Genomic DNA, 27,394 nt, shown 5'->3' on the forward strand with positions numbered 1-27,394 from the left:
CACAATGACTTCTATTGAGGCACCCAACAGGTTTGTAAAACAAAGTACAATTGTGGGGAAACTCTTGTGTTTTTCTTTATCTTTTAATATTAAGCATATTAACTATACTGATAGCTTTTATTGCCTAATAACCCCTGACAGAATTTTGATAAAGGCTAGGCAATGTTAGTACTGGTAGCCTATTTGTAATTGTATCTGAATACTAATACGGAGGTTTCGTTACAATGACTTTGTAAAGTGAATTTAAAAAATAGTTTATCTTTTTTGTTACTTCACAGAGTTAGTATACCCCTGTGGACATAGTGCAAACAAATGGAATGAAATTTGAAATTAATTGAAATGGAAACATTAAACGTAAGCCTACATGTATATAAAATACGTTTAATGAGTGGGGGTTCATCACAAAAGGGAGTATCGGTAAATGTCGCCGGTACCTGTTACAGGTAAATGTCAAATAAAGAGGGAGTGCAGCTGCCCATGTTCACTCCTCCCTCCAATCTCAGAGTCAGGCTGGTCAGACCAGCTACAAATAAATGGTGTTTCCGGTGTGAGGTTTCAAAATAAAACACCCAGAGACAAACATATTGGCAAGCACACTGGGGTTTATAAAAAATATAAACAGCTTTAAATATGTTATTGGAAAATATGGGGTAAATTTGAATTTTTTGTTATCAGGACTATTCCAGCGATGTACATTTTTTCTCAGTTTGACACTCATGCTTTAACTTTGAAGGTAGAGCTGACTGTGTTCCCACATGTTTCTGGCACCCTCTGTGTGTCTTCACGAAGTTGTGAGTTGTAAATCTGGTGTGAGATTTCACTACTCACTCTGTTGTTGGTGCGTTGCCGTACACGGAGCCTCATGCTGAATTAATAACCGGAGCAGAGGTCTGGAGGTCTTCAGCATTAGGAAACCGACTTTAAAGTTGTACATGATCGAGAGTGCTCAGTGTGGAGCACCGGCCACCCCGGGTCATGGTGGGATTTTTCGCGGGATGAGAGCCACCAGGGGCCGTGCGCACCGGGGATATCCAGGGCGCCGGTAGTGCGCACCCACTGGGAGCAGCGGTGGGCGGACGGGCTCACTGTGGGGTCGGTCCCCTGCCGATGACAAATTGGGTGACCCGGCCGATGAGCTTCAGTCAAGATGATCGTAGCGTTTTTCCCTTTGAAGAAGCTGCGGCGCAACGGGGGACGTCTTCTGTTCGGGGCAATCCTGCTGGTCGGAGTTTTGGCCGTCTACCATGAGATGGTTGCTGCAAAAGCATGGAGCAGTGACACCGGTACGTTCAGTTTCCAGTCCGGGCACTAACTGCAGGTCTTACTCAACAAGTGTTTGTCTTTTTTAAAAGTTTTGTAAAAGTAGTGCTTAATTATCACCTCACACGACTACCTGTGACTGAGAGCCTCGCCATAGTAAATGATCTTAGGTAATAAATAACAAATGAACTTGCAGGACAACAGTAAAACTTAAAGCAGCTACAGATTAAACAAGTGCAACATATATATGAGTAATTTGTGAAGCTGCTGTGCGTTTAAGGTGGGTTTGAATAAGACCGCACTATTATCAGAGTGTTATTTATACATAGGTAGAATAGCACAATAAAAAAAATGCAGGTAATTACCACACAGCAAAGTGCAGCTTCATTTCACATATTAACCACAGAGCTTAATCATCACCTCGTGCTTCCTGTGGTGCTGACAATAAAGTTTAAACTTTCTGACTAAACTAACTAATCAAAATGACTCCAAGTACTAGGCCTATACACTGTAAATTTTTATTACGTTATAAAGGTTAAGAGTATCTTAGGCAACTGTCAGTGTAATATAAAGGGATCACAGATGTTAACTGATAGTCTCTATGTGATCATTAACAGAAATGTAGTTTACATCCACTTTTACATCTGTTTTCCATGAATGATGCTGAATGCGTTTGTACAGGAAACACGAGCCCACAGCAGGTGAAACAACAGGTCGATTTAAAGAGATGGAGCAGTGTGTGCGCGCGTCCGTGTGTGTGTGTGTGTGTGTTTTAGAGTGAGGAGAAACAGTGCAAGGGGGGAAGGGGAGGTCAGATTGCAGTTTTACACTCAGAAGGAAGTCTCGTCTCACACTGGGTAACCAAACTTCCTGCCCTTTACCTTATTTACACCTCAGCTTACCATCTGTTGCATTGCACTCACGCCAGAGTTTCACATCAGGGTGTCACCACACTGGTGGGAAAAGAGATGAAAACGCTGAAAAAGTCAGGTAGGTGTCTAACCACAAGAAAGTAATAACAAAACATGACACACACACACACATACACACACACTTTGAACAGAGGCTGACATGTAAACACATGCCTCAGACCTACATTAAAGGCCTTGCTGTTTTACACATTCCTGGGCTGCAGACCCCTCGTCACAGTGGGATTTCTCTCAGGAAAAGGGCTCCAAAGAGAGCTCAAAGACTAGTCTGAGGATCTGAACATGTAATAGAAGAATCTCAGGTGGGGTTTCACACATTAGAATAGGCTGTCGACATTGTTTCAGGTGTTTATGGTGACAAAAGGGACTTCTAAACGTGTCATCAGAAGTGTTAATTTATTGGGACACGCGGGATAAACAAAAGTGTTAGACACACAAATGAAGTGCAGGTAACAGCAGTTATTTCTCATTTTCATTCAGTCAGTTATAACCGTTCATAGGAGGTTTTAGTATAGATTTTTTTTGGTATATAAAAGCAGACAGTTTTGACTTTTATTAAAGCTTTGAGACGTTTAAAGGTGCTACAGGGATGTATGGTTGTATCAGCAGGATTAAGGGAAAAATACTGGCTTGATTTTCAAAAATGTTGCATTGGATCTGTGTCCGACTCACGATCAAGCTATTAATATTTTGACAGAATTCGTGTAATATTTTAGATAAATCTGTAAATACATTTGCAGATTTGCATCTTATAGAAGATTTGTATCTTGGCCTCTGTGTATGTCTGTGCTCTCTGACTGCCCTAGCTTTTATAGTAAATAGTATAGTAATATAAGTGAGCTTTGTAAAAATGCCGGATTGCATTTAAAATCACTTGACTTTTTGATCAGAATGTAGTGCTCAAGTTATTCTTTATGGGGTTTTTTGCTTTCTACAGCAGCAGTTTTAAAAATCGTCTCACCTTAAAACACCACATAAGAACAATAAACACGTCTGAGTTACAAATTAATTATTCTGCAGAACATTCTCAAGACATTTAAAAGATTAATTAAATATTCACACAGTATTTGAATATTGGCTCCTGATGAAGCTCCAACTGTTCAAACCAAACAATGTTTTCATCACTGGTCGAACTTAAATAGGTCTCATCTTGGTCTCCTCTATTTAATGCACATGTGTAGTATCAGTTCATGTTAACATAATAAAACTACACAATCAACCAGGTTACTACAGGACGAGTGCTTGTAGGCGGGGCTCTGCGGCTGGGTTGTTTTTCCCACATGTAGGTCACACAGGCACTTAAGAACATGGATCACATATAAAGTGCTGCAGTTAATGTTAATAATTGTAGTTGATTTGAATATCCTATTTGCTTTCTGTGAAAAAGTCTCTAGGATTACACTGCCTGAACTGTGCTACTTCTGCATTACTGTTAGCTTTATTTTTGACTATACACTCCCATAAACCAATAAACTCTATGCACAAGTGCAACAGCGTTTCCTTCTTACTCAAACATATGTTGCAGTTTTGCAGCGTCTGGAAACTTGCTGTGCCAAACCTGGGCTAAAGTCTCCCAAATAAACAGGAGGAAACCAAACTTTGATGCCATTTCTGTTCCCTGTTTGGGATGAAAGTCTGTTAAGCCCTGCTGTAAATTTATTTTTATCAGCTTAAACATTTCAACATTTAATTTCTCCAAGCACAGCTCTGACAGTCATTTAAAAATGTTTGGATTTGATGCTGCTGTGTTGAATAGTGTGACAAAAAGGCGACAGGGGAAGTGTTACTAGGAAGACTGCATGAGTGCAGATGTAGATAAAAATATTCCCCTCTTGCTCCAACACTCTAGAATTACTCGTGGCTCCAAAATTGGCCCCCATGTCTCAAGGGTGTGTGCTCGGAGATCTCCACCCTGGTGATAATGACAGACTCTGACTCCATGAGCACCGCAACCCCAATTCACTCACTTACACCACAAGCTCATAAAATACCGAGGTCCTCCTTTTAAAATACACACCACTCTATAATTTGAAAGATGAGGGAAGAGGTTTGAAGGAATAATATTTCTGCATCTGCTCCGCTTCAGCGCCAGAGATATATGCCAACACAAGGAGTGTGGTAGGAGCTCTCTGAGGGCTGAGTTTAGTTACATTCGGTGGTCATCAGCATGAGCAGGAACAGGGTGGGACACAGGGCGTCTTTGTTCATGCAACATAAGAGCACAGGAAATGGATGAAGAAGCAAGTTGCATGCAAAAGACTGGGAATTTTGTAACACCTTTAATACATGAGCTACTATCAAGCATCAGCTAGTTAGATTTATGATACTGGATGTGATGGTGGCCTACATAGTTTTGAGTCTTTGCAGGACGGGTTTTTTTTTGTGGTTGCAGCAGAGCGTTGTCTGTGCAACATTTCCAGCACCTCTTTCTGAGTACATATGCATGTTGCCTTCTTACAGCTAAATCTGGAGGTTAACAGATTTTCTTTTATGCAACCAAAACGCAAATCAAGCTGCATTTTATCTTGAAACCAGAGCACATTTTGTTTGGATGCAAAGAACCTGTCTCACCTCCTGGGAAAATCACAGATCTCTGAGTCGATCAGCTGAAGAGTGTGGGCCTCACAGTGTTATTTTGAGCACATTTTCCACATGTTTTCCTCCTAGCCCTGATTGTTCCTCCCTCTTCCTCCTCAGGTACTAACTTTGACGATGGCAGCAGCAGCTGGAGGAGAGCCATGTTTGACGAAAGGGTAAGGACGATGCATCGAAAACAAGTGGTAGTGATGCAATATGGGGCGTGTGTTTGTTAGAGGAGGGGTGGAGTAAACTTTTAACATGTGTGCTTTCCAGGTCAAAAAAGACCACCAACCGGTCTCTGTGGAGGATTCTGCTGCCTGGAGATCCAGCTACACTCCACAAACCTGGAAACCAGAGGTGTGTGTATACAGTATGTGTGTGTCTCTACGGTGTTCGTAAGCCTAAACATTGCGTCTCACCTCTTCTGAACTCTGTATAACCTGCTCAGGCCTGCCTGATCCCCTCCTACCTCGGTGCGTTAGTGTACAGTGTATTTCCTGCAGCAGAGTCTGCCTCTGCAGCTTCTGTCACTCTGTATCAGGGTCATCATATTTCCACTATATTAAGCAGAGCTGTGCTCTGTCCAGTTGCTTGCACCTCATGTTTCATGTTTGGGGGAAGCTGTTGCAGCGTTATTGGTTGGCTGTTGTTTAGACTCTTAAAATCTCTTGATCAAAGCGCTACACCCACACGGAGTTGATCTCGTGACTATCTAGAAAATTTATGAGCTGCTTTTTTTTGTACCATTCATTCCCAGAAAGAGACCCTGTTATGTCTCAATATTGAATTTACTTCTTTGCATCAATATGATAAAATTACCTATTTTAGTATAGTACATATTTTTGCATGGGTTTCACATGTTTGGGTGTTTATTGTTCACAGTGAAAAAGTGAAAACTGCATTATTCTGTGTTTTTCCAGAATTATATTTTTAAAAAGGTCGCCTCTGAAATGGGCCGTTCAGAACAGCTGCAGGTTTCTACGTAGAACCTTGCTTTAGCTGAAATCGACCAAATCGTCATTCACCGTCATTCACCTCAGGCTGCCTTCTCACGCTAGCTTGTAGTCGTTGTCAATATTTCAACTAACCATTCTGATACCTCCTGGCGATTCTGGCTCTTACATATAAGGCCGAATAACCGATCCTAGAGCAGCCATGTTTTCTGCAACTTGTGAGCAACAGTGCAGTGCGGCCGCTCCAACACGTGGCATCGCACACCTGAGGGAGGGGCTACACAGTCACTCCTAATACTGTCAGCCAATCGTGGCTAAGGTCTGACCTTTGAATGGCAAAATGACTTGTTCGAAAAAAAAAAATGTAATTAAAATATGTATACAATTTTGAAAACGAAACAAACTTTACCAGCGTGATTCAAAAACACATTCGATTAATAGAAAATTTATTGCAGAGCTAAAAAATGTCCCCTTTAAAAAGCATTACCAGTTATTACTCATGTTTTTAGGGATGCATTGTTTTCATTATTGATCGAACTGCCAAAATTTTAAGTAACCGATTCATTCTTTGGTATTGAAAATGTCAAATAGCTGTGTAAAAAATAAAAATAAAAAATACCCATCACAATTTCCCCAAGTCAGAGGATTCATCTTGAAATTTCTTTCCCAAAGAGATTCAATTTACAACAACATTAGTAAAAGAAAAGCAGAACTCCAGGATGTTTGACTCTTTTGTTTTATGACGTGGTATGCTTATTGACAGCTAGTCGTGGCTCTACATTATTAGTATGTTGAGTCAGAGTGTTTGAGAGGTTTGTTTACATGAATAATACAATGAAAATGAAAACATAAGTTATGTTATGAAGCACAAAAAGTTAACACTTAATGTTTTGTCCAAAACAGAAAATATGACTTTAAACAGCTGAAGTGCAGCTGAAGGCTCACATCATGCTGAAAATATAGAAGTACATTAAATATTGCAACTTCCTCAGATTAAACATCCAGTGATTGGTGGGGGAGAAAAGAGAAACAGCAGAACAGTGGTTGGAAAAAACAAGAGCTCAAAATGAGCTCCTCAGACTCCATGTTAAGTGGCCTTTGATCACGGACATGGACAATGGACGTAAAGAGGCTTGTTAGATGTTTCAAGCACCTCAGGGCATTTAAGGCTCTGTGAGTCATTACTTTACTGCCCTTTGCCTTTACCTCAGTGCCCGTTCATGCTAACATTTAACTAACAGTGCTGATGACAGCAGGGAGTTTAACTTAAGCACTAATGAAATCTGATGAACTACTGGACTTGTAATACAGAGGCTTTGACTCCTGCCTGCCTTATTCTGCTGCTGTGCTGCAGTCAGCACACACAGATCAGATAACATGGCCTCTTTGGCAGATGTCACACAGGTGTTTGTTTACAGGACATCTGGGCCTCTGCGTCTTCAATTACATGTATTTGTGTCTTCCAGGGTTTCCTACAGACTTTCATTGATACCATTACAGGTGGGAAAGAGAAATTCAACGGCGGTTTCTATTGTTACCCTATTCCTGTGATCCACCCCTCTACTTGTGTATGAATAAAGCTTACGTAAAGGTTTAGCTTTCCCAAATCACAATGAAAACATAATTACCTTCTTGTGGTATTCAGCCATTCAAGTTGTTTTGACTTTATTATACAGTGTTTTGGTGGTCAAAAATTACATTTTTTCTTTTTTTAGAAAAAAACAACGCTATCTGCTCAAAACAACTAAAGATAAGGGAGAAATGTGTTGTGTGATAATGTGAGTGTAGTGACATGTCTGTACAATGGAAGAGGTGGATAAAAGGAGTCGGGTGACAGTTGAAACCAGTAGTCCTGTCATTGTATTGTCAAGTGGTATCTAAGGAAGTCTATGTTTGTTGGTTTTAGTTTGCTAAGTACTGAGGCCAGATGGTTAATTGTCAGCACAAACAGCCGAATGTCTCTCTTCTTCCTGCAGTACAAGGGACAGGCCAATCTGCATGTCTTTGAGGACTGGTGTGGCAGCTCTACAGCTGACCTCTCCAAGAACCTGCACTACCCGCTGTATCCCCACGTGAGTCACACCCTCATCTCCTGAGCTCACTCAGTTTTTCTACATGTGCTCTCAGGTGATAATGTCAGTCGTCCACCACTATTTTTCGGACAGTAAGATCTCAGTTACTATGGAAAGGACTGCTTAGACATTTCTCACATACAAAGACAAACATTCACCATATTTACATGGCGGGTATACTCAGGGTGGGAAGCTCAAACACTGGTAAAATGTTGTTCAGCTAATCTTAATTAACCACCTCTAGCAAACAATACTGTTAGCTAGCAAACGGTAATGTTACCTAGCTAACAGTATTTAGCTAGCAGACGCTAACGTTAGCTAGCTAACAGTAATGTAGGCTACCAGCGAGTTAAAATAATATGACCACCATTATCCTCATCCAAGTATTAAAATGCTAACACAAACTTTTGTTTGTTTTGGAGCTAATTAGCAAGTGATGAGTGTGAACATCATTGCTGCTGAATTTTAAAAATGTTAGCATTGGCATTAGCTTTGTTACAAATCCATGCTACACAGTACACTAATTCTAATATGTACTACATATTTATCATCATAGTCTACAGTTTTCCAGTAAATGACATTTGAGCGCTCCTCCCCTTGAGCTGTTTCATTTCTGCCTCTAACTGCTGAACTGTCCAGTAAAAGCATAAATACCTCAAAAATAATCTTAAAAATTGTAAAAAAATAATAATCCACTGTGTATACTATGCATTTGAGCAGATAATATATAACTTTCCAGTGTGAACACACTGCATACTATTGATTATCTTGGTCTGTAGAGAAGAGTCAGGTTAAGGTGATAGTAAGCATGTGAGCATGCTAATGTAACGTTAGCTTTAGCGGCTAACAGGCAGCTGACTCTTAATGTTGGTAGTTCCCCAAGTCCCAAACATTTCACAGTATGTGTTCATATGATGTTTCTTAGACTTATTTCAAAGTTTTCAATGTGTATTTACGAGTATGAATATGTAAATATGGTGATGTACTCAAACCTTTAGCTGAAACCACTGATATCGTTCACACTCAAGAGATGGTGATAGATTGTGGGAACTTTTTCTTCTTCAACCGGAGGACAAAACCATCAAAAATATGCTGTCACATCTTTTATCACCTTGAATTTATCGTTCATATACACACATAACGCTGTGGTTGTTCAGCTGCCTGAAATGAACCCTAGTGTGTGAAGTTGCAAAGAAATCCCTGCACATAAGCCTAAGCAAACACACGCACAGTTTTTTCACACAGAGGTACATTCTACATCTAAATGCTAAATCCTCATGTGGACCGAAGATGTTGTCTGACTTTGAGTAAACATCAAGGCTGATCCTATGTGTTTCCCCTCTCCTCTCTCTTTCAGTCCAGGATCACAGTAACGAAGCTGGCTGTCTCTCCTCAGTGGACCAACTACGGCCTCAGGATATTTGGTTATATACACCCATACAGTGACGGTACATGTACTCTTTCATCTACTTCCTGTCTTACCGCACTGCATGTGTGCAACACTCTCCCCAGATCTGTCCCTTTATCTCTTTGTCTTTTTTTCCTCCGTCTCTCAGGGGAATTTGTGTTTGCCTTGAGTTCTGAGGACAACTCTGAATTTTGGCTCAGCCAGGATGACTCTCCCTTAAACTCGCAGTTGCTGGCATGTGTTGGAAAGGTGTGTACGTCTGTAATCTTTTCAACCAGCAGAGTGACATTTAATCATATTTGACTTATGTATTTTGATGTGATTTATATGTCATTATCATGCGTGTGGGTTTTCATTTCATAGACTGGAAAAGAGTGGACGGCCCCTGGCGAGTTTGAGAAGTACGCCAGTCAAACATCCAGACCGGTTTGGTGAGTTGACACCAGACCACATTTTACTGTCAAATCAGCGCACCACTGTGTGTCCAGTAATTAACCCTGTTCAGACTGTCTCTTTGCATGACTGCAAAACACGGTTGTAAATCTTAACTATTTTTCTATAACATGAAAAATGTAGGACATAATATTATGTATAAGCAGCACAGAAACAATGTTATTTGTCAGTTTCACACTCACAAAACAGCTTATCTGCTTTCTCAGGACTGTGTGGGTGGGGTGTGTGTCACGATTTGATTCACAAAGGCATCTCCCACAGGCAACAACTGTCATCAGAATCACTTAAAAACTGTTGAAATACTGGTTGGGGCACAGATATTTGCTCCCCCTTTTTCCAGCTGAGTTTCGTCCACTTCAAACCCATGACAATAGAATATTTACTCAACTCAACTCAACTCAACTCAACTGTATATATATAGCACCTTACTTACAACACAGTTGATCCAAAGTGCTTCACATTTAAAAACAGGGGAAAAACAAAAACAGAACAGACAGAAAAAAAACAACCCAAACTAGTGTCTCGTTGTCAGGATCACCTGTGCGAAATACCTTACAATTTTTATACTTTTGCTTTGAATGGGAAATGCCATATGCAGTAATGGTGTGATCTGGTGTTCTCTGCTATCTTCCTGCACCACAAGATGATATGATGATGTAAGTTAGTTTATAAGTTAAGAGAGGAAATTTCCCAACTTTGGCGTCCTTTATTTATTTATTTTGTCCTTTATTTAAGTCCTCTTTCCTTTCATAGAAGTGCAAAATGAGATTGCAAGACTACCCCTTTAACCTCTTAAAACCAGTGCCTAACGATAAGCACCTCTTATCTGTGAAACTAAGCATAAGAGTTTCTATATGAGCGTGTATCTCCCCTTCTGAGAATTCCACCTATTTTTGTCCATGTGGTAAAACTCTACATTAGAGGTTTGTCATAAGTGGAAAAATAATTTTAAAAAAAAATTTTTGCTAGCACACTGGAAAGCTTTGTGACACTGTGTGGGTGGGTTTGAATGATGCGTGACAGGAAATTTTGTAGGTTACAGAATCTAGACCAGTTTGGCAAGTTATTCTTACCTAATAGCCATGTTTTTGTTTCTTCTGTATTTAAAAAATGTGTGTCTAAATAGTGAGACACGTTACAGTTAATCCACAAGGGTGTAAATGTTTATTCAAAACATCTGAATAAAGATTCTCCAGGAGGACAAATCAGACAAATGCCTCAGAAGCACTGAGCATTTTGATGAGCCAAAGTTTGCAGGAATATATTCAGAGGAAACAAAGACTGCAGTAGATAGTTTTTAAATGTGATCAGTACCCAAAATAAACTTAATTAATTGTGATGAAAGCATTTGTGTGTGTGTGTATTATCTCCCTGTTAAGCTTCATGGAACCCAAGAGGAAAGAGACTGATGCACAGATTTCTATCTTTCTCAGGGTGCTGCTGCAGCCTTTATGTAGGGCGACTAAGCCAAACAGGATAGAGTACACAAGTCCTGCACTTAAAGCACATTACAATAATGTCGTACTCAATGTGAACTTTACTGTCTGATAGGTTGTCCGCTCAGAAGAGGTACTTTTTTGAAGTCATCCACAAGCAAAACGACAGAGGGACTGACCATGTGGAGGTGGCTGTAAGTAGTTAGACTTATCAGTCTCTCCTTCCTTCTCTATCTGTCAGATATGTGCTCTTTTTCATGTGAGTAATGTGAGTAATAAAGTGGAAGATGCATGCGGTTGTTTGTGTTTTGTTTTTCACACAGTGGCAGCTCTTGGACCAAGACATAAGATTTATGGTTATTGACTCTCGCTACATCTCCCTCTATGTTGGTAAGTAAACAAAAACCCACGAATCATCACCCAAGACATCGCTCAATAAATCTGTTTAAGTCTATGGCTCTGGAAAAATTTCATCACATTCATTCATTACTTTATCATTCTGCAAGGATGCTCAAAATCTGAAAGTCAAGTCAGTGGTTTTTGTTGCACAATAAATACTCATCACTTCTTGTACTTAAACCCTGTGGCTTCATCTCGCAGATGAGTCAGCATTGTTGATGAGTGACGTCGCACACATACCACAGACTGCTGCGAGCCACCAGCGCACCCCCACAGAACAGCACAGTATCGCAGCAGACATGCTGAGAGAAGACCTGCGAGACACTTTCTTCAAAGGTGAGAGAGGTCGCTCTCTTTCTAGATGAATCACTCGTCCATTCCAGCATCCCAGAAACAGTTTTGAGTGCTCATTTCCTCCACCTGCATGCACAAAGTTATCAAATGTGCCTTTTGTGGTTTTTTTGCAGTGCCTCTGATAAACAACGAGTTCCTACAAGGTGTTCTGCCTGACTGCTCGTACAAACCCAGCTACATAATCAAAGACTTTCCTCTGCTCCGCTACCAAGGACTGCAGTTTGTATGTATTCATTTAGTTTGTTTTCATCTACATTTACGCTGGCTGAGGCCGAGATCACATCTTTCACAATAAAGCTCTTAAAGTAATAATCTGAAAGAATTTCATTTAAATAAATGTCTGTTAAGTCACTATCTATCCCTGAATGAGGCAACACAATAGTGACTGAGCCTATAGCCCACTGATGGAAGCCACTGCATTCGCAGTATTACAGACTGAGTGTCTGTGGCAACATTTGTGGAAAAAATCACCAGTTAGTGACGTGTTTTCCATCACCCAGCAGTGGTTGGTCTGCCAGAGAGGCTAGGAGGAGCTAAGAGGCTGCTTTTCCGCTCTCTGCAAGTGTTGCGAGTAAACAGTAATCTACTATGGCTGAACAAACAAAGAAAAGATCCATGACTACAGATACAACTTCAACAAGAAGTGAAAATCCAAAGAAATAGAAACAAATTCGACGCTCAGATGAAGGCAAACAGTCTAACAAGGAAAGCGACCGTCAGCGAGGAAAATTAAAAGTTTCACATGCAACACTGTCTGGATATCTGGCAAGCGTGCTCCCACAATTAACGTTTATCGCCATAGGTGCCGCCAAAGAGAACAAAACTGACATCTTATATCATTAAATGGAAGAATATTCTGGCAAAAGAATGGTTAAAGAGGAAACTATTGTTCTTGTTTGTGTTTCCTGTGAGTGATAAAGGAAGCTTTTTCTATCTTTTATTGCACTTACTTGTTTTGTTTTTAAATGCGTTTGCTCAGCAGCGTAGTTTATTATCAATTGATGTCAATCAAGACATCCTGCATCCATTAGAGAGACATTTAGTGGCCCGGCCTCTGTTTTCTCTCCGTTTATTCAACAACCTACAGTATACTATATGTCTACAGTCTCATTATGTGTCACTTCACCATGATTTCCTGCGTCGCTTGTGGTTGCTTGGCAGCTTCACAGAGATGCCTTGATCTCTGGCCTCTGGCTTTTGTACCAGATACTTCTTATTTAAAAGAGGGGGAATTATCAACATATGAGACAATTTCTCTCAAATAAGGGATTATGGATTATGTATTTTTCTAGTTATTTAAATATGGAACTTACATCAAATAATTGAGGTAATTGCAGGTGTGTTTCCAGAGAGTGCCCTTGCATCAAATGTGTTTCTTTGTCTTTGGTTTTACACTTGTTTTTGAATTGCATCATCTATTGTCATCCACATTTTCTTTGTCTATGAGGTTATTATAACCGTTTGCTCGTAACCCAGCAGACAAAACTGTACACCAATTCCGCCTACTCTGTCTGGAGGACAAAGTAGGCAGCGCTGGGTGATAGATGCTGCTGCAAACTGTTTGTGTGATACCAACGATTACTGCTGAAACAAAGGCTTTCATCATCATTCATCAAGAGATTGTGAATTAACAGAAATGTATTTAACTGAATATGTTCGAGATTTTAACTTTAAATCACATATCTGATCTACAGCCAAAAACTCACGTTTTGTTCTGTTCTTACCTAACCTTTGCACACACCTGTTTGATCCCAGTAGACGGAGGTTGGATAACCTTTATTATACAAGCCCTCCTGATTCATCAGTAAGCTCTCACAGCTCTAACAGCATGTCTATTCATTTCATCTCCCCAGGTCCACATGTCCTACATCTACCCCAATGACTACACCCGGCTCACACACATGGAGAACGAGAACAGCTGCTTCTACCCCGAGAGCCCCTACTACATGAAGAAGTGAGACCTCTGCGCATAACCATGACCGTGAATAACAGATGCATGTGTAGTAAGACTTATTGTGACATTTAGCACTAAATGAAGATGCATGCAGTCGTGCAGAGCGGACTTTAAAGTAGGCTTACAGCGTAACCAATAGAGGGTGATGTAACCCTGAATCCACTGAGAATCTTTTACACGGCAGAGGGTGAAGGTGTTTTTGTTTCTTATGAGATAGAGAGTCCCATCTTAAAACTAATCTGTGATTTTGCATTAACATCAGGCCCATTAACTCTTAAAATAATTGTGTTTTTTGTACTCTTGTGGTCAGGTTTGGTTTTTCGAGGTACATGAGACTAGACCGTCCTGAAAAGGAAAACTTTGGCATGGGTAAATTGCACTTACCTTTTCTTTCTAAAATATAAAGTTGCTTGTATCCAGATGTATCTATCACACTCTCCTTTTTTGTCTCTGCTTGTGGTGAATGTTAGATTTTGCTTTCCAGCGAAGGAAATCAGTGCAAGACGAGGAGGACGCGTTTGACATGGAAGCCTTTGAAAGAGAAAAGGAAGCCATGCTAGACAACCCACATAATGCCCTGTCTCTTGACTATGGTGATGATTTTGATGACTATGTCCAGAAACGCAGGCGCAAACTTTTCAGCTTAATCAAGCGAGAAACTAACAACACGCTTAGGAACACCTCTGACACAAGACTGGGCATAAATGATTTGCAGAACAAGCAAGGGGGAGAAGGCATCCCAAAGCCCCAGCTGGCGATTTTAAAAACAGCCGTGCCTGTGCATGACGTACCAACGCAAGCCTCAAAACAACGCCAGGACCTGCAACAGAACCGAACAGAGTTCAGACTGGAGGGCCGGGATGAAAAAGTAGAAAAGGTAACGCTGAAAAGACATCTTAAAGCAGCTAAAAAACGGAAGCTTAAATCAGTGAAGAAATCTGCGAGACAGAGAAATGAAATAAAACCGGAGGACAGAGAGCAGCTTAAAGCAAAGGAACCAAAAGGACTCCTGTCAGATCAGCTCAATCCTAAACAGCTTCAGATACGGAAGTCACATAAAGCTAACCATACCCAAATCCAGAGTATCAAAGACTCAATGCTTCAACCCATAAAGAAAGATTCTTCTCTGGCTGGAAAAGCCCCACTGGCAAAGAAGAGGGACCGCCCTTTAGTAAGGCTCAATCAGAGGGACGCAGACAGCAGAACACAGCTCAGAAATCGAGAAAATAGCATCCACAGAGCAAAGTTGATCCCTAGAGACAGAAAAGACACAAAGCGGTCGCTTACTACAGGAGGGAAGGACCAAATGGGTGAGGAAGAGTTTCACAACCGGGCTGTGAGCCAAAAACAAGACTCCCTGTGGGGACCAGTAGGAGACTTTGAAGGGACAGATGACGAGGACCTCACCCCTGCACCGGTGTTTGATGATGAGGTGAAATGGAACCAGACCTTTCAGGTCAACCACCTGGACCTTCAGGCAAAGCGATCGGATTGGATCGACCTGCGCTGCAACGTCTCTGGAAACCTGCTGCTCCACGCCAGTGACGCGCTGCCCATGGCCGAATCTTTCATGGAGCAACTCAACAAAAAGCACCGTGGGTAAGTGTTTGTATATGCATCAGTGCCTGTGGAACACTTGGATCTTTCTCTTTTTCTTGTGATGACTAAAATTTAAGATATATCCTCCTGCAACCTTTGTGACAAGCTTGCAGGCTTTTTCTTCTTTTGTGATAGTAACCTGAATATCCTGGACTATTGACAAAGGAGTTGATAAAACAAGACCTTTTAAAACATAGAGATTAATTGCAGCCCTGCATGTATGTCTGCAGGTTGTGAAGTGGCCTTCTTTCGTTGCTCAATATGAACAATTTTTAAGGTCTAAAGAGATGAAACTATCCAGTATTTGCAAAGATAAGTTATCCGAAATACAATGCTGTGCAAAGATTTCACCATGTATCTTTGATTGTCTCTGACCTTGTAGGCGGTTCAAACTGGTTCGTGTGATCAACGTGGTAAAGCGGGTGGACGGGGTCCAGGGCAGCCGTTACCTTCTGGAGTTGGAGCTGAAAGATGTGAATGGCCAGCGCCTGCGACTGTCGCACTACATCTATGCTCTGATTCGCCACAGCCAGCGGCGCAGAAATGACTTCAATTTCCAGCGGCCCAAACATCAGCTGGTGCTGTGCAACCCGGTCGGCTTTCGCTGGAATCCTGTCGCTACCGTCCACTTTATAGTACCAGGTACGTCAGCCTTTAAACACTCCAAACACCACGCCATTACTCTCACCAACTCTTTTTTACTTTTGCTATTTAGATGAACATTTTCCAGCAAGGTGCGCTTGATTGATCTTGGTTTATAAGTTCAGCAACATTATGTTTCACCAAAAATATTCAAGTCCTAAAAACAACAATTCTTGTCAATAGTCACAAAATCAGAGACAGTAAAGCCTTTTTTGTGTGACAGTGTTATATTGAAGTTATATTAGGGCTCAGATCTCACTGAACCTTGTTGAAAAAAACTTTTTTTGTGATCTAAAGCAGCCAGTCTGTTCATTGTGCGGAATAATGGCAGTCTCACTAGATTGAGATCTTAAAAGTAAAATGTTCTAATTAACGTCCTAGCTGGCACCTTGCAGAGCACATCATCTAACAGCAGCGCTGTTGAGATCAATCAGATACAATATTGACACTGAGGCAAAGATCAGCAAAGAGATGCGCTCTGTTTTGTCCACAGTCTTTGTTTGTTCAGCCACAGTAGATTACTGTTTACTCGCAACCCTCGCGGAGACCAGAAAAGCCGCCGCTTAGCTCCGCCTCCCCTCTCTGGCAGATCAATCACTGCTGGGTGATGGAAAACGCATCACTAACTAGGCGACGCTTGTGAAAGTTAACATCAACACCCAGAAATACTGCAAATGTAAAGGCTTTCATCAGTGGGCCATAGGCTCAATCACCATTGTGTTACCACATTTGGCGATAGATAGTGACTTAACAGACATTTATTTAACCATAAATGTTCAAGATTATGCCTTTTTAATATTGAAATATTGGCTCTAGATTAAAATGTTAAATAGTTCCTTTTCTCTACTGAAAGAGACGAGATATATGCTACTTTTGCCGGGGCGGCTGTGGCTCAGTGGTAGAGTCGGTCGTCTTTCAATCGGAAGGTCGGAGGTTCGATCCCCAGCTCCCTCAGGCTACATGTCGAAGTGTCCTTGGGCAGGACACTGAACCCCAAAATTGCTCCCGGTGGCATAGCCAACGGGTATGAATGTGTTATCTGATTGACAGTTGGGCACTTTACGTAGCAGCCTCTGCCATCAGTGTGTGAATGTGTGCGTGAATGGGTGAATGTGATATGTAGTGTAAAAGCAGCTTTGAGTGGTCGCAAAGACTAGAAAAGCGCTATATAAGTACAGTCCATTATAATCATACTCGTACAAACATGTTGTCACTAGGCTGTGCATACTCTCTAAAACAAACACAGACGGGAACAGATTGTTCCTGCAGTGCACAGGCCTCTTTTAATTTATGCATCACCATACGTTTCTCTCAGTGAAAAATCAGGCTCGCTGGGTGCAGCAGCTGATATCTGACATGGAGCAGCTGTTCAGAGAAACTGGAGACACCAACTTCAATCTCATCATCGCAGACTATGAGAGCACCGACATGGACGTGAGAACGGCTCTACAGAATTCCAAACTCCACAGGTGTGTGTATGTTTGCTTTATTTTAAACTGAACTTGTGAAGCTTGTTAAACAGGATACTTGTGTAACTATACTTGTGGGTTTAGGTACCAGTATGTGAAGCTGAGTGGAAACTTTGAGCGCTCTGCAGGTCTGCAAGCAGGTATCAACCTAATACATGTGAGCATCACTACATCACTCAGCAATGAAGCATTAAGATGAACTGATAGTTGTGTCATTAGACAGTTATAATAAACACTTTCCATCCTCCTTTCCCCTCAGGATAACCACAGCATTGTGTTTCTTTGTGACCTCCACATCTACTTCCCTCCCTCCATTATCGACACTATCAGGAAGCACTGTGTGGAGGGATTCATGGCCTTTGCTCCCATCGTCCAGAGACTAGACTGCGGGTCCACGCCATCCGAGGCCAGAGGTAGATGCACTTTCACTCCTTTGATTGAAGGGAATCTGTCTTCATCTCGAATTCTTGAGACACGTACAAATGAACGCTGCTGATTACACCTGTTCTAGCTTTTTGTGGCATCAGGTCATGCCAGGTTGCAACCTGCGGCAGGTGCAGATGAATAATGACACATTAATATGAGGTTGTTACACAAAGACTGTGGTCATGGTAGGACATGCCTTGTGTGACTCAGTTGGTCTATGAGTCATCAGCCTGCAGCTTAAAGAGCAGAAGAAGAAAAAACTGTGAAAAGCTTTAAATGAATGTAGCCAGTAAAATACAAAATGTGTTATTTGGAGAAATGTGGGCCTAAATGTGCTGTGTTTGTGATGAAGGTTACTGGGAGGTCAACGGCTTTGGCTTGCTGGGGATCTATAAATCCGATCTGGACGCAGTGGGAGGAATGAACACCAAGGAATTCACAAACCGATGGGGAGGAGAGGACTGGGAGCTCCTTGACAGGTGTGTCCTTTGCTTTTGAAATGTCACTTGATTTTTTTTTTTCTCTTAGTTTTGTTTAATTTGCAAATTTTTGTTGACATTTAACATCACTAAAGTATTTAAACAAGACTAGATCAAAACCTAGTATGTGGCTGACCAAATCAGATCAATGTGCACTTTTGTGGGCAACACTGGAAGCGTGGTGTGTGCGTGACGGCTGTGGGACGTGTTCATTTTCATTTTAAATGCATGAAAACAGATGAGAGTCCTCACAATGCTGGTGTGGCACGTGCCGAAAATGTCGAGAATAGGAGGCCCTATTTTTCCTGCGAGCCGCACGCGGTTCTCGGCCAAAATACATGGTGAATATGTATTGTGATAAGTCCTATTGATCTCTGACAGCAATATAAACATCTCTTCCTGTCGTAAAAGTCACAGGCATGGAGAGTAATGTAGGTCAACACTTCCGGTATGCTTTTAAAAAGTAAAAGCCCTATCTGGAATTCTGACTCCCCTCAGGAGGAGGAGCAGCCCCACCTACGTCCTGAAAAAAGTATCCAGAGCAATATAGAGAGAGTCGCGTCAGTGGAGGTCCAATATGCTCCATGATCAGCCATTGCGATGTCGCAACTCCCTCTCTCTCTATGTCTCTGAAAGTACTGTCACTCACTCGCTCATTCACTCACTCATTCAGTCAGTAACACACTGACCCATGTGTAGGGCTGACCCCCGTGGTCAGCCAAAAAAACTTCAACTCTGTTGGACAATATCTGTTCTCTGGTCGCTGTTGTTCTGGTGCTTTCAGTTTCACTGTGAAAATGTTGTTGACTTGCATGAACACACTGTTACAAGTTCCTGCATTGTTATAAAGATGATAAAATAAGGTTAACACACCCAAGATGCATTAAGATCGATCACTCAGGTTCCATTCAGAGGTGGTCTGGGCTACATTTGGACACATTGTCCTTGGCCACACTGAAGAACCCTGTTCGTATCTCTCTTTATGCAGGACTAAGAGATATCATTGTGAAGATGTAGTTTATAAATGATGGTGGGCTGTGTGCTGAAAAAATACAGGACAAATCGCGCCCTGTATTGATTTAGTAAAGGAAGCTGAGACAGTGTCTGGACACTTGCAGGGATGCAACCCTTGAGCAGTTAATCATAGTTTATAATAATATTACAGCGCAGTGAGGATACAGATGTTTTATATGGAGATGAGGGTACATAAACCATGATCCCCTACAAGTTCATAGCATAAAGATCTCCCCCAAATTTAACATATTTCTTTGCTTGTTTAGCGACGTAGGTTGTGTTTATTTACTCTCCTCTGTTCTCGCCTCCAGGATTCTCCAGGGAGGACTGGAAGTGGAGAGGATCTTCTTGAGGAACTTCTTCCACCACTTTCACTCCAAACGAGGCATGTGGAACCGGCAGATGATTCCCAACCCCAGGTGACCCTGCCTCACTATGACGAGGGTCGCCATGGTCACGACCAAGGCCACCAGAGCACTTTAACGGCTTAAGCTGCATTAAGCTGAGGGTAGATGCTAAGGAGATACTTCTGACATGCTCAGAGTTTATTTCACTGGATGTACTGTTGACTACTAAGAGGGCACTGGTCGATGACTTCCACTGACTAGGAGATATTACATATGAAGATACTGCTGTGCACCATGTTGCTTACTGACACCATGACAATCTGCACTACTGGCTGCAAAACACTGTCCTGATCCAAAGACAGAGCATGAATTAAAGAACCGTGCACACTCCAAGGATTCAAACACACAAGTGTCCTACACCATGAGTACAACTCTTGCACATGAGTCTTAACTGGAGGAAGAATTGTTTTATTTGACTGCCAACTCTGTATTTGGTAAACACAGCCTTATTTGTCTCGTTGTAAATTATAAAAAAAAAATACTATATTTATTTTATCAATGTTAGTAGGATTTTTTTTTTTACCTCAGTTTACGTGTCAAGTGCCCTCTTCTGATTGTTGGCATTAATATTAATTGTGCCTTCTGTTTTTACTGTTATTCAGGTACTGGGGCCACATAAGTCTGTTTTTGCACACGAGTCAGGCAAAGCCTTAAACTGGAGAATATTTTAAGATATTAAGATTTTGTTATGATCGTCAGTTTGAACTCAAAATAGTATGTTGGTGTGTGTGTGTTGCCCAATACACATAACAGACATATAAAACATCATACCGAATCGAATACCTGCGTTGTTATGAGGAATTTGAATTTCTTGCCTATTTCTCTTATATTGCAACTTACCAAAGATTTAAATTGAAAGATAAGTAGAAAACGTTCTACTTCTGGTGCAGAAAAGACTATTGAAAATCTACCTGCTGAATTTAGACAGTTTTCGAAACTGTTTAAATTAATTTCCAATGTTTTTTCCAGTCTATGAAGCTCACTTTTCTAACATAAGGAAATATTGTTTTTCATGTCGACACAGTCAGGAAACGTAGTTGCTGAAACATGATCTTGTGTATTTATATTGTTTGATTGTTATTTAAAACAATACTGATAGCGGCATTTTCTCACGGGTCACATTCCGGTTTAACAGTTTCACTTGTCATTTAGGGAAATGAAACGAAACACAATCCTGGTCTTCTTCCAAGAGTTGTGTGGTGTTTTTTTTCTTATCTTATAGAATGTGTTCCTGGTTTATCAAGGATGTTGGTTGTTTTTCTTGTTCGTCCTTTTGTACTCTCTTTTCTTTTTCTCTTGTTTTTAGATATACCTCATCTCTCTGTTAGTGCTGGGAATTAACCTGTTTGTACACTTCTGGAGTCTCTTCACTCAGGGACAGTTTTTATTTCCATTTTAAACTGCTTGACAAATTTGGGGAATAAAACTCTCTTTACCTATAATTCCATTATATCATGTGTGCTTTTTAATACTTTAATGCTTTGTGAAAATGAGACAATAGTCCAACAGATATTACAGATATTACAAAACCGAGTGATTCCGTCTATTAATATAACATCTTACGGCTTTAAATAACAAAACAGACACTTGCTTATATGATTATCTTCTATGCATATATCTATTTCCAAAGTTAAATTTAAATCTTATATTTTGTTCTTTTTTTTACTTTAATTGATTAATCACTTTGAAGTCTGTGGGATTTATTAAACCCTTTTCAAGCTGTTAATAGAAGCTCCAAAGACATTGATGATGATTTTTTTCTCTTTTTACCTGGGATAGGTCCGTGGAGAAGTTGTCAATATAACACTGATGAAGACGTGTGGTGTTGTAATATGAAGTAAACACTGCTTCACAATCTTCTTAATCCCCAACACACCTTAGGAATACACAGGTACCACACCCCAGCTGTCAAATTGCAGTTGAAGGTGTACTGATTATATCCTCATATTCATATACACACAGCTCGGCATTTAATAATGCTGTAATAATGTGCTCCAGGTTCAAATAAAATGTTCAAATAAAAATATAGGAAATCTGACAAATTGTTGTTATTTTATCACTTCTCGATTCATCAGCAACTTAACAGACCATAAACAATAAATATCTAGAGCAACATCATGATATTTCAAGGTTAAACCACATATCTGATGACCCAATAGCTTTAGACAACAGCTAAAGTTTGCATTTAACTACTTTTGAGCTAACACTACCATTAGCTAGAAACTGCAGACAACAACTAAACTTAGCATTTAACTATTTTTGAGCTAACACTACCATCAGCTAAAAACACCAGCATAAGATAGCATTTAACTATTATCTAGCTTACCCTACCGTTAGCTAAAATTGTACTCTTTTTACACAGCGGCCATTTTTTTCTCTGGCATCGCACTCAGGGTGAGAAGTTCAAACGCTTATATTGTTGCACTGTTGTGTTCAAGGTTGTAAGTCAAATTAAAATACAGGAAATCTGATAAACTGTTATCATTTCACTACTTCTTGTTTCATCAGTAATTGACAATAGACAGTAAAACATCTGGAGTAAAATCAGGACATATTTCAAGATTAAACAGCATATCTGATAACCCAATAGCTACCAATAGACAAAGGCTAAATTCAGCATCATGTACTTTTGAACTAACACTACAATTAGCTAGAAATTTACCAATTTCACACAGCAGCCATTTTTAGCTAGAAATTAATTTCTTTCAGTTTGTATGTATTATATTACATATATCAAACCGTAACACTAGCTAACTTCATCTAGGTCGAGCTGAATGCTAACATTAGCAGCTGGCTGATGGCTAACAAATATGTAGTTTTATCTTTAAATATGGCACGATCACCCTTCAGGTATCCACTATGCACTTTCTTTTCAGTCGCTGATCAACAAGAAAGTCTTACAATGACAAAGATTTGTCAAATCCAATACATTTCTAATGGGTTCTATATATACAGTCATTGATGGAGACGCGTTGTCCATCTATATATAGTCATTGGTTCTAACAGTTTGGCTAGTCTTGCGACTAGATGCTGCAGCTCTTCCATGAATGTCAATCTAGACTGTCAATGATTTCAGCGCTCAGACAGAGATGATATCTGATCAGAGGCGTTTTAAATAGCATCCTACACGACACTGTAAGAGAAAAAAACAAGTCTAAAAGATAAACCATAACTGTGGTGCACAAGTTTCCATTTTAAGCTGAAGTCTGACTGTACATTGGCACAAACTATATTTGCACAGATGCTCATAAGCACTCATAAATTCCTCTAAGGCGGCTGACTCTGTCGTGTCACCCTCCATCATTCAACCTCCATCTTACTGCCACTCCTTGATGTCAGTCCAAGGACGTCTGCCAGTGTGTCTGAAGGTGTTTACTGTTTAATATTGGAGAGGAATTCATTCCAGTCAAGAGGAAAGGCTAAGTATATCCTGCCTCTGACAGAAAATATCTCTGTTGCTTTGTGTCTGTAGGTCAATGGCATAGCTTAGCGGGGACACTGTACATGAAAAACAGCTAGAATACCCTTTAATAACTTTGAAGAAGGACAATGTCAAGAGCAAAGTAAATTCAATATCTAGCTTACATTATTTACTTTAGATATATTGTGAAAATGTTAAGGTAAAACAAAGGACAAACACTATGTACAAATTTATTGTATCTTTTTTTACATTACAGCATTATCAGGCAGTAATATATTGTGTATTCACAATGTTATTTCACAAATGACCCTCTTGTGAACAAAAAAAAATAGGGTGATTTGAATGTCATGTGTATTTTTACACTACACTACACTACTGCCAAGACTACAGTAGCTTCTAAACAGAAACAAAGATTAAGTACAGTGCGGGAAATCTGTTGTGCCATAAACTACATTAAAAGCTCTTTATAATTCACAGCTGAGCTTCATCAATCGGGTACCTCAAGGGCAAGTATTTCTTCTCTTTAATTAATATTCTATACCTATTTCACTTTTGGTACAAACTTCCTAACCTATGCATCGAACATCTTCTTCCTGCCCTTCATATCAGACATGGCCTCCACGTTCTTACGCCAGTCACCCACCTCCATGGTCAGCTCCTAAAAAAACACAGACATAGATTGCAGTTTCTTTTTTCTTCAAATGTTTTGGATATGTCTGCTTGAGGAGCTGTACCTTCTCTTGTTTGATGTCCTCTTTCTTTACAGACTTGAGGTTTGCCCTCAGGTCCATGGACTCCTTGGTTCTGGAGCCAAAGAGAGCTCTCATCATCTCATCTGCCGACACCCTCACCTTCCTCAAAGCTGGCTTCTTGAACTTCCCTCCGAGGTCTGCCACTTTCAAATTCAATTCATTGATCTAGGATAAAAAAACTGGGTTGGTTGGTTTGTTATAGTTATCTCTTTCTATGAATATTTTTCATTTAAATGTGGTTTGCTAGGGGCATAACATACATCTCTGTAGTTCTTGATGACTTTGGCCTCAAAGTCGTACCGCTCCTCGTCCACCACATCAATCTGTGAATGCATGTCCTTACAGAGTCCCTAACAAACGACAGCAAACACAAAAACCCACACTAAGTACAAGACCCAGAAACTGGATTTTCACATAAACAATCCTGTATTGGTCTAACAGTTTTTGTTGTGACTCTCACCTGCAGTTCATCCATGTTTAAGCCTGTGAGCTGCAGCGGGGGAAGCTTTTCTCCCAGGTAGCGAACCTTCTCTTCCTCTCTTGCAGCCTTCTCTGCCTCCAGCTCCTCCGTCGCACGAGCCAGCAAGAGGATCTAAAGGGGTCAAAGTTAACATGGAGAAAAGTATGTGCAGTGTTGGTGCATAATCAGTGCTTAAAATTGTCTGTTTATAATACATTTTTGTACAGTGTATAAGGTAATACGTTTTTTAAGAAGTGGTTACCTTCAACGATAGCTTGCGGGAGGCAGAAATCTTGCATTTGGGCTGAAATAATACAACATGTGATAAATTAAACAGTTTTAGTCCAAGGCAACTTTTTTGTACTTTTTTATCAAATCATTAACCTTTAACTGCTAAAATAAGTTCCCGATTTGAAACAATTACTGATATCTCCTTTTGGAATAGTTGCTCACACTTTTGACAGTTTGACTTTGACTTACTTGCTATGAATTAAAATAGTCTGCACCTGCACTTACAGGCACTTTAAGTGCTTCACACTACATGTCTTAACACACAAACACATTCATGCACCAATGGTAATTCCTTCAGAGGCATTTTGGTCTCAGTAATTTGCCCAAGGACACTTTGAAATACAGACTTCAACACCTGGGCTCAAAGGCCTATCTACCGATTAGTGGGCAACCTGCTTTAACTCTTGGGCCACAGCCACGATATGTTAGCAATGTACAAAGCATCTTACGGCACAACAGCAGTTTATAATGTTCTTTAACAGAAAACCTTAAATTTACATCTTATTTACAGTATTAAACCTTATGCAACTGAGTAAAAAGATTCAGTCATTCAAACATGCAAACACTTGACATGTTAGCACAATGAGACTTTTATACATAAACACATTGTCAGTTCAAATGAGTTTGATTACCTTTGCTTCTGCCTTGGGGCCCAGAGGTGGTGGTGCGTACTGAGGAGAAAGGAATAAATACAAGGAATTTAGGCTACATTGAATTTGAAACTCTAATTTATTTTTCCAATTATTCAGATGAGATAGCATGATGAGACATGCAGACTGTGACTTACATCACTGTCATGGCCATGTTGAATTTGTTGGACCAGAGAAATCAAAGTTACACAAGCCAACAAAAGACACTGGAATTATTCTGAGACAATAAAATTTCACAGGCCAATAAACACTCTGGAAAATTGAGCATTAGACTGTGCAATGACAGAACTTACTCATCAGACATGGTTGAGCCTTTGAGAAAGAAACACTTGTGAAAAAATAGTCCAGTGATAAACAGAAAATGACACCTCCAGAGCCAGAATATGGATCAGTGTACAAGAGTAAGAAATTAAACAGTAGCAATCAGTAGTTGGCATTTATATGTCAGACTTGTCCATCAAATATCGTCTACTGAGAAGATGAATCACTCCTCTAAATCTTGTGTAAGTGTAAAAAGTTTAAGATGACCTACTCTCCCTCATGTGACAGGTCTCTGGTCAGTAGTTGTCGGGATGACATCTGTACGGTACCTTGAAATCAGGATGTAGTGAGACATCTCGTCTTTTTCAGGCTTCTCTAATAGCTGGACTTCTGACTCCGCCCACCTCTCAGTGAAAAATTATTGGTCGGTCACCGGGATTTATGGCCAAAGCTCCGCTCGTTAACTCAACAAGTCTGGACTGACTGCTCAGATTATCACCCCTGTTGGAAAGAATTGATCCCAGTCCAAACAAAAAGAAAGCACAAGCCCATTATACTTTATACATTGGCTGATATTTTACTTTCTACTTGAAAAAAGACAGCTGCTAACATCCCTGTGAAGCTGTGTTTTATTCTAAATGCATCCATTAAACTGAAGGTCTGTGGCGCTCTCAGCTAACTGCTAACTTTGGTATGCTAACCTCCTTACAATTTAATGCTAGCATACTGATGTTAAGCAGGTAATATGTTAACAATTTCACATGCTAACATTTGCTAATAAGCTTCTTATATGTGATTAGTTTATATGTTTTCACACAAAAACAAAATAAATGTTGACCTGATTATAGCCCTAGAAGAAAAGTAATAAATAAACTAACTTTAATTAGCTCTCATTTATCAGAGAAAGACATGAGTGTACCTAATTACATGGCAATCCATCCAATGAAAAACACTTCCTAGTTTTGCTGGATTGAAGAGTAAGGGGATCACTCAAGTGTGTGAAGTTCGCCCACAGGGAACCAAGAAAGTGAATATGAATGACAACTTTAGCTGTGTTACATCTGCTAAAATAATGCACAAAAACCTGTAGGCCTATGCTCACTGATGTTAATGGAGCATTATCAAAAAGTATGATTGATTCATGGAACTTGAACATGAATAAAGATATTAAAATATATCTGTGAACATATATTTCTGGGAGATGTGCACCAGCTCCGCAAAGACATGAACAACATCAAAGGGTTTTTGGACTGAGGAAACAAACACACAAACACCACAGCTGAGATTCAAACCAAGGACACCTCTTTGATGTGAGGTGACAGTGCTAAACGCAAAGCTAATATTTCTTACAGGATGTTTACAGGTTTATGTGGGAAGACTGGGGAAGCATGTTGTTGTTGACTGCTCTGTCATCACTGTCATGATGGATGAGTTTAGGAAGCATATGTTTGTCCCCTTCCCTCTCTGTTTGAACTGGAAATGGAAAATATTTGCATATGGCTAGGACCATATCATGTGCATGCTTTGTGGCGTAATTTGAATATTATGATGTCAAAAGTAAATATTGGTTTGATGTTTATTTGATCTCTTTCTTCTTTATGGCACATTTCAGTTACCATCCTTTGTAGCTTGGAAAATGTTGACCTTGATGGTGTCAATGTCCTCTGACAAGGTTCCTTTCTTTGAGAGTGATGATATGTTTTGTGTTGTTGCAGGAATAAGAGC

The 27,394-nt window shown here is 40.2% G+C and overlaps 2 protein-coding genes across 3 annotated transcripts; one reads left to right on the top strand and one right to left on the bottom strand.

The window, feature by feature from the left end:
• Positions 1-846: 846 nt before the first annotated feature.
• Positions 847-21,448, top strand: b4galnt3b (beta-1,4-N-acetyl-galactosaminyl transferase 3b). Of its 2 annotated transcripts, XM_069686710.1 has the most exons (21): positions 1,183-1,283; positions 4,887-4,942; positions 5,043-5,126; positions 7,189-7,222; positions 7,699-7,794; positions 9,152-9,242; positions 9,351-9,451; positions 9,566-9,633; positions 11,207-11,285; positions 11,415-11,481; positions 11,692-11,826; positions 11,958-12,067; positions 13,698-13,798; positions 14,109-14,167; positions 14,269-15,397; positions 15,780-16,039; positions 17,355-17,508; positions 17,593-17,665; positions 17,768-17,921; positions 18,287-18,413; positions 19,739-21,448. In XM_069686710.1, the coding sequence occupies exons 1-21, from the start codon at positions 1,245-1,247 to the stop codon at positions 19,848-19,850; spliced, it is 3,129 nt and encodes a 1,042-aa protein (XP_069542811.1). In that variant the 5' UTR covers positions 1,183-1,244; the 3' UTR covers positions 19,851-21,448. The 2 variants fall into 2 exon arrangements, with proteins under 2 accessions (XP_069542810.1, XP_069542811.1); XM_069686709.1 differs by lacking the exon at positions 7,189-7,222 and having other exon boundaries at positions 847-1,283.
• A 2,378-nt stretch (positions 21,449-23,826) lies between these two features.
• tnni1c (troponin I, skeletal, slow c) lies at positions 23,827-25,562 on the bottom strand. Its single transcript, XM_069686098.1, has 7 exons — positions 25,551-25,562; positions 25,391-25,429; positions 24,730-24,771; positions 24,468-24,599; positions 24,268-24,357; positions 23,990-24,172; positions 23,827-23,913 (listed from the first exon to the last, which is right to left on the bottom strand). Exons 1-7 carry the CDS (start codon positions 25,560-25,562, stop codon positions 23,827-23,829), a joined length of 585 nt encoding a protein of 194 aa, XP_069542199.1.
• Positions 25,563-27,394: the final 1,832 nt, after the last annotated feature.

This window comes from Semicossyphus pulcher, unplaced genomic scaffold, assembly GCF_022749685.1.
Source record: "Semicossyphus pulcher isolate SPU_LCO1_2020_fin unplaced genomic scaffold, fSemPul1.0.p SCAF_8, whole genome shotgun sequence".
Lineage (NCBI taxonomy): Eukaryota > Metazoa > Chordata > Actinopteri > Labriformes > Labridae > Semicossyphus > Semicossyphus pulcher.

Coding starts and splice junctions, on each gene's coding strand:
- b4galnt3b (XM_069686709.1), top strand. CDS start 1,148: ATGATCGTAGCGTTTTTCCCTTTGAAGAAGCTGCGGCGCAACGGGGGA. Junction 11,482..11,691: donor CTACATCTCCCTCTATGTTG/GTAAGTAAACAA, acceptor TTCATCTCGCAG/ATGAGTCAGCATTGTTGATG. Junction 17,922..18,286: donor CACGCCATCCGAGGCCAGAG/GTAGATGCACTT, acceptor TTTGTGATGAAG/GTTACTGGGAGGTCAACGGC.
- tnni1c (XM_069686098.1), bottom strand. Junction 24,772..25,390: donor GCCCCAAGGCAGAAGCAAAG/GTAATCAAACTC, acceptor GTATTATTTCAG/CCCAAATGCAAGATTTCTGC. Junction 23,914..23,989: donor AGGACATCAAACAAGAGAAG/GTACAGCTCCTC, acceptor GTGTTTTTTTAG/GAGCTGACCATGGAGGTGGG.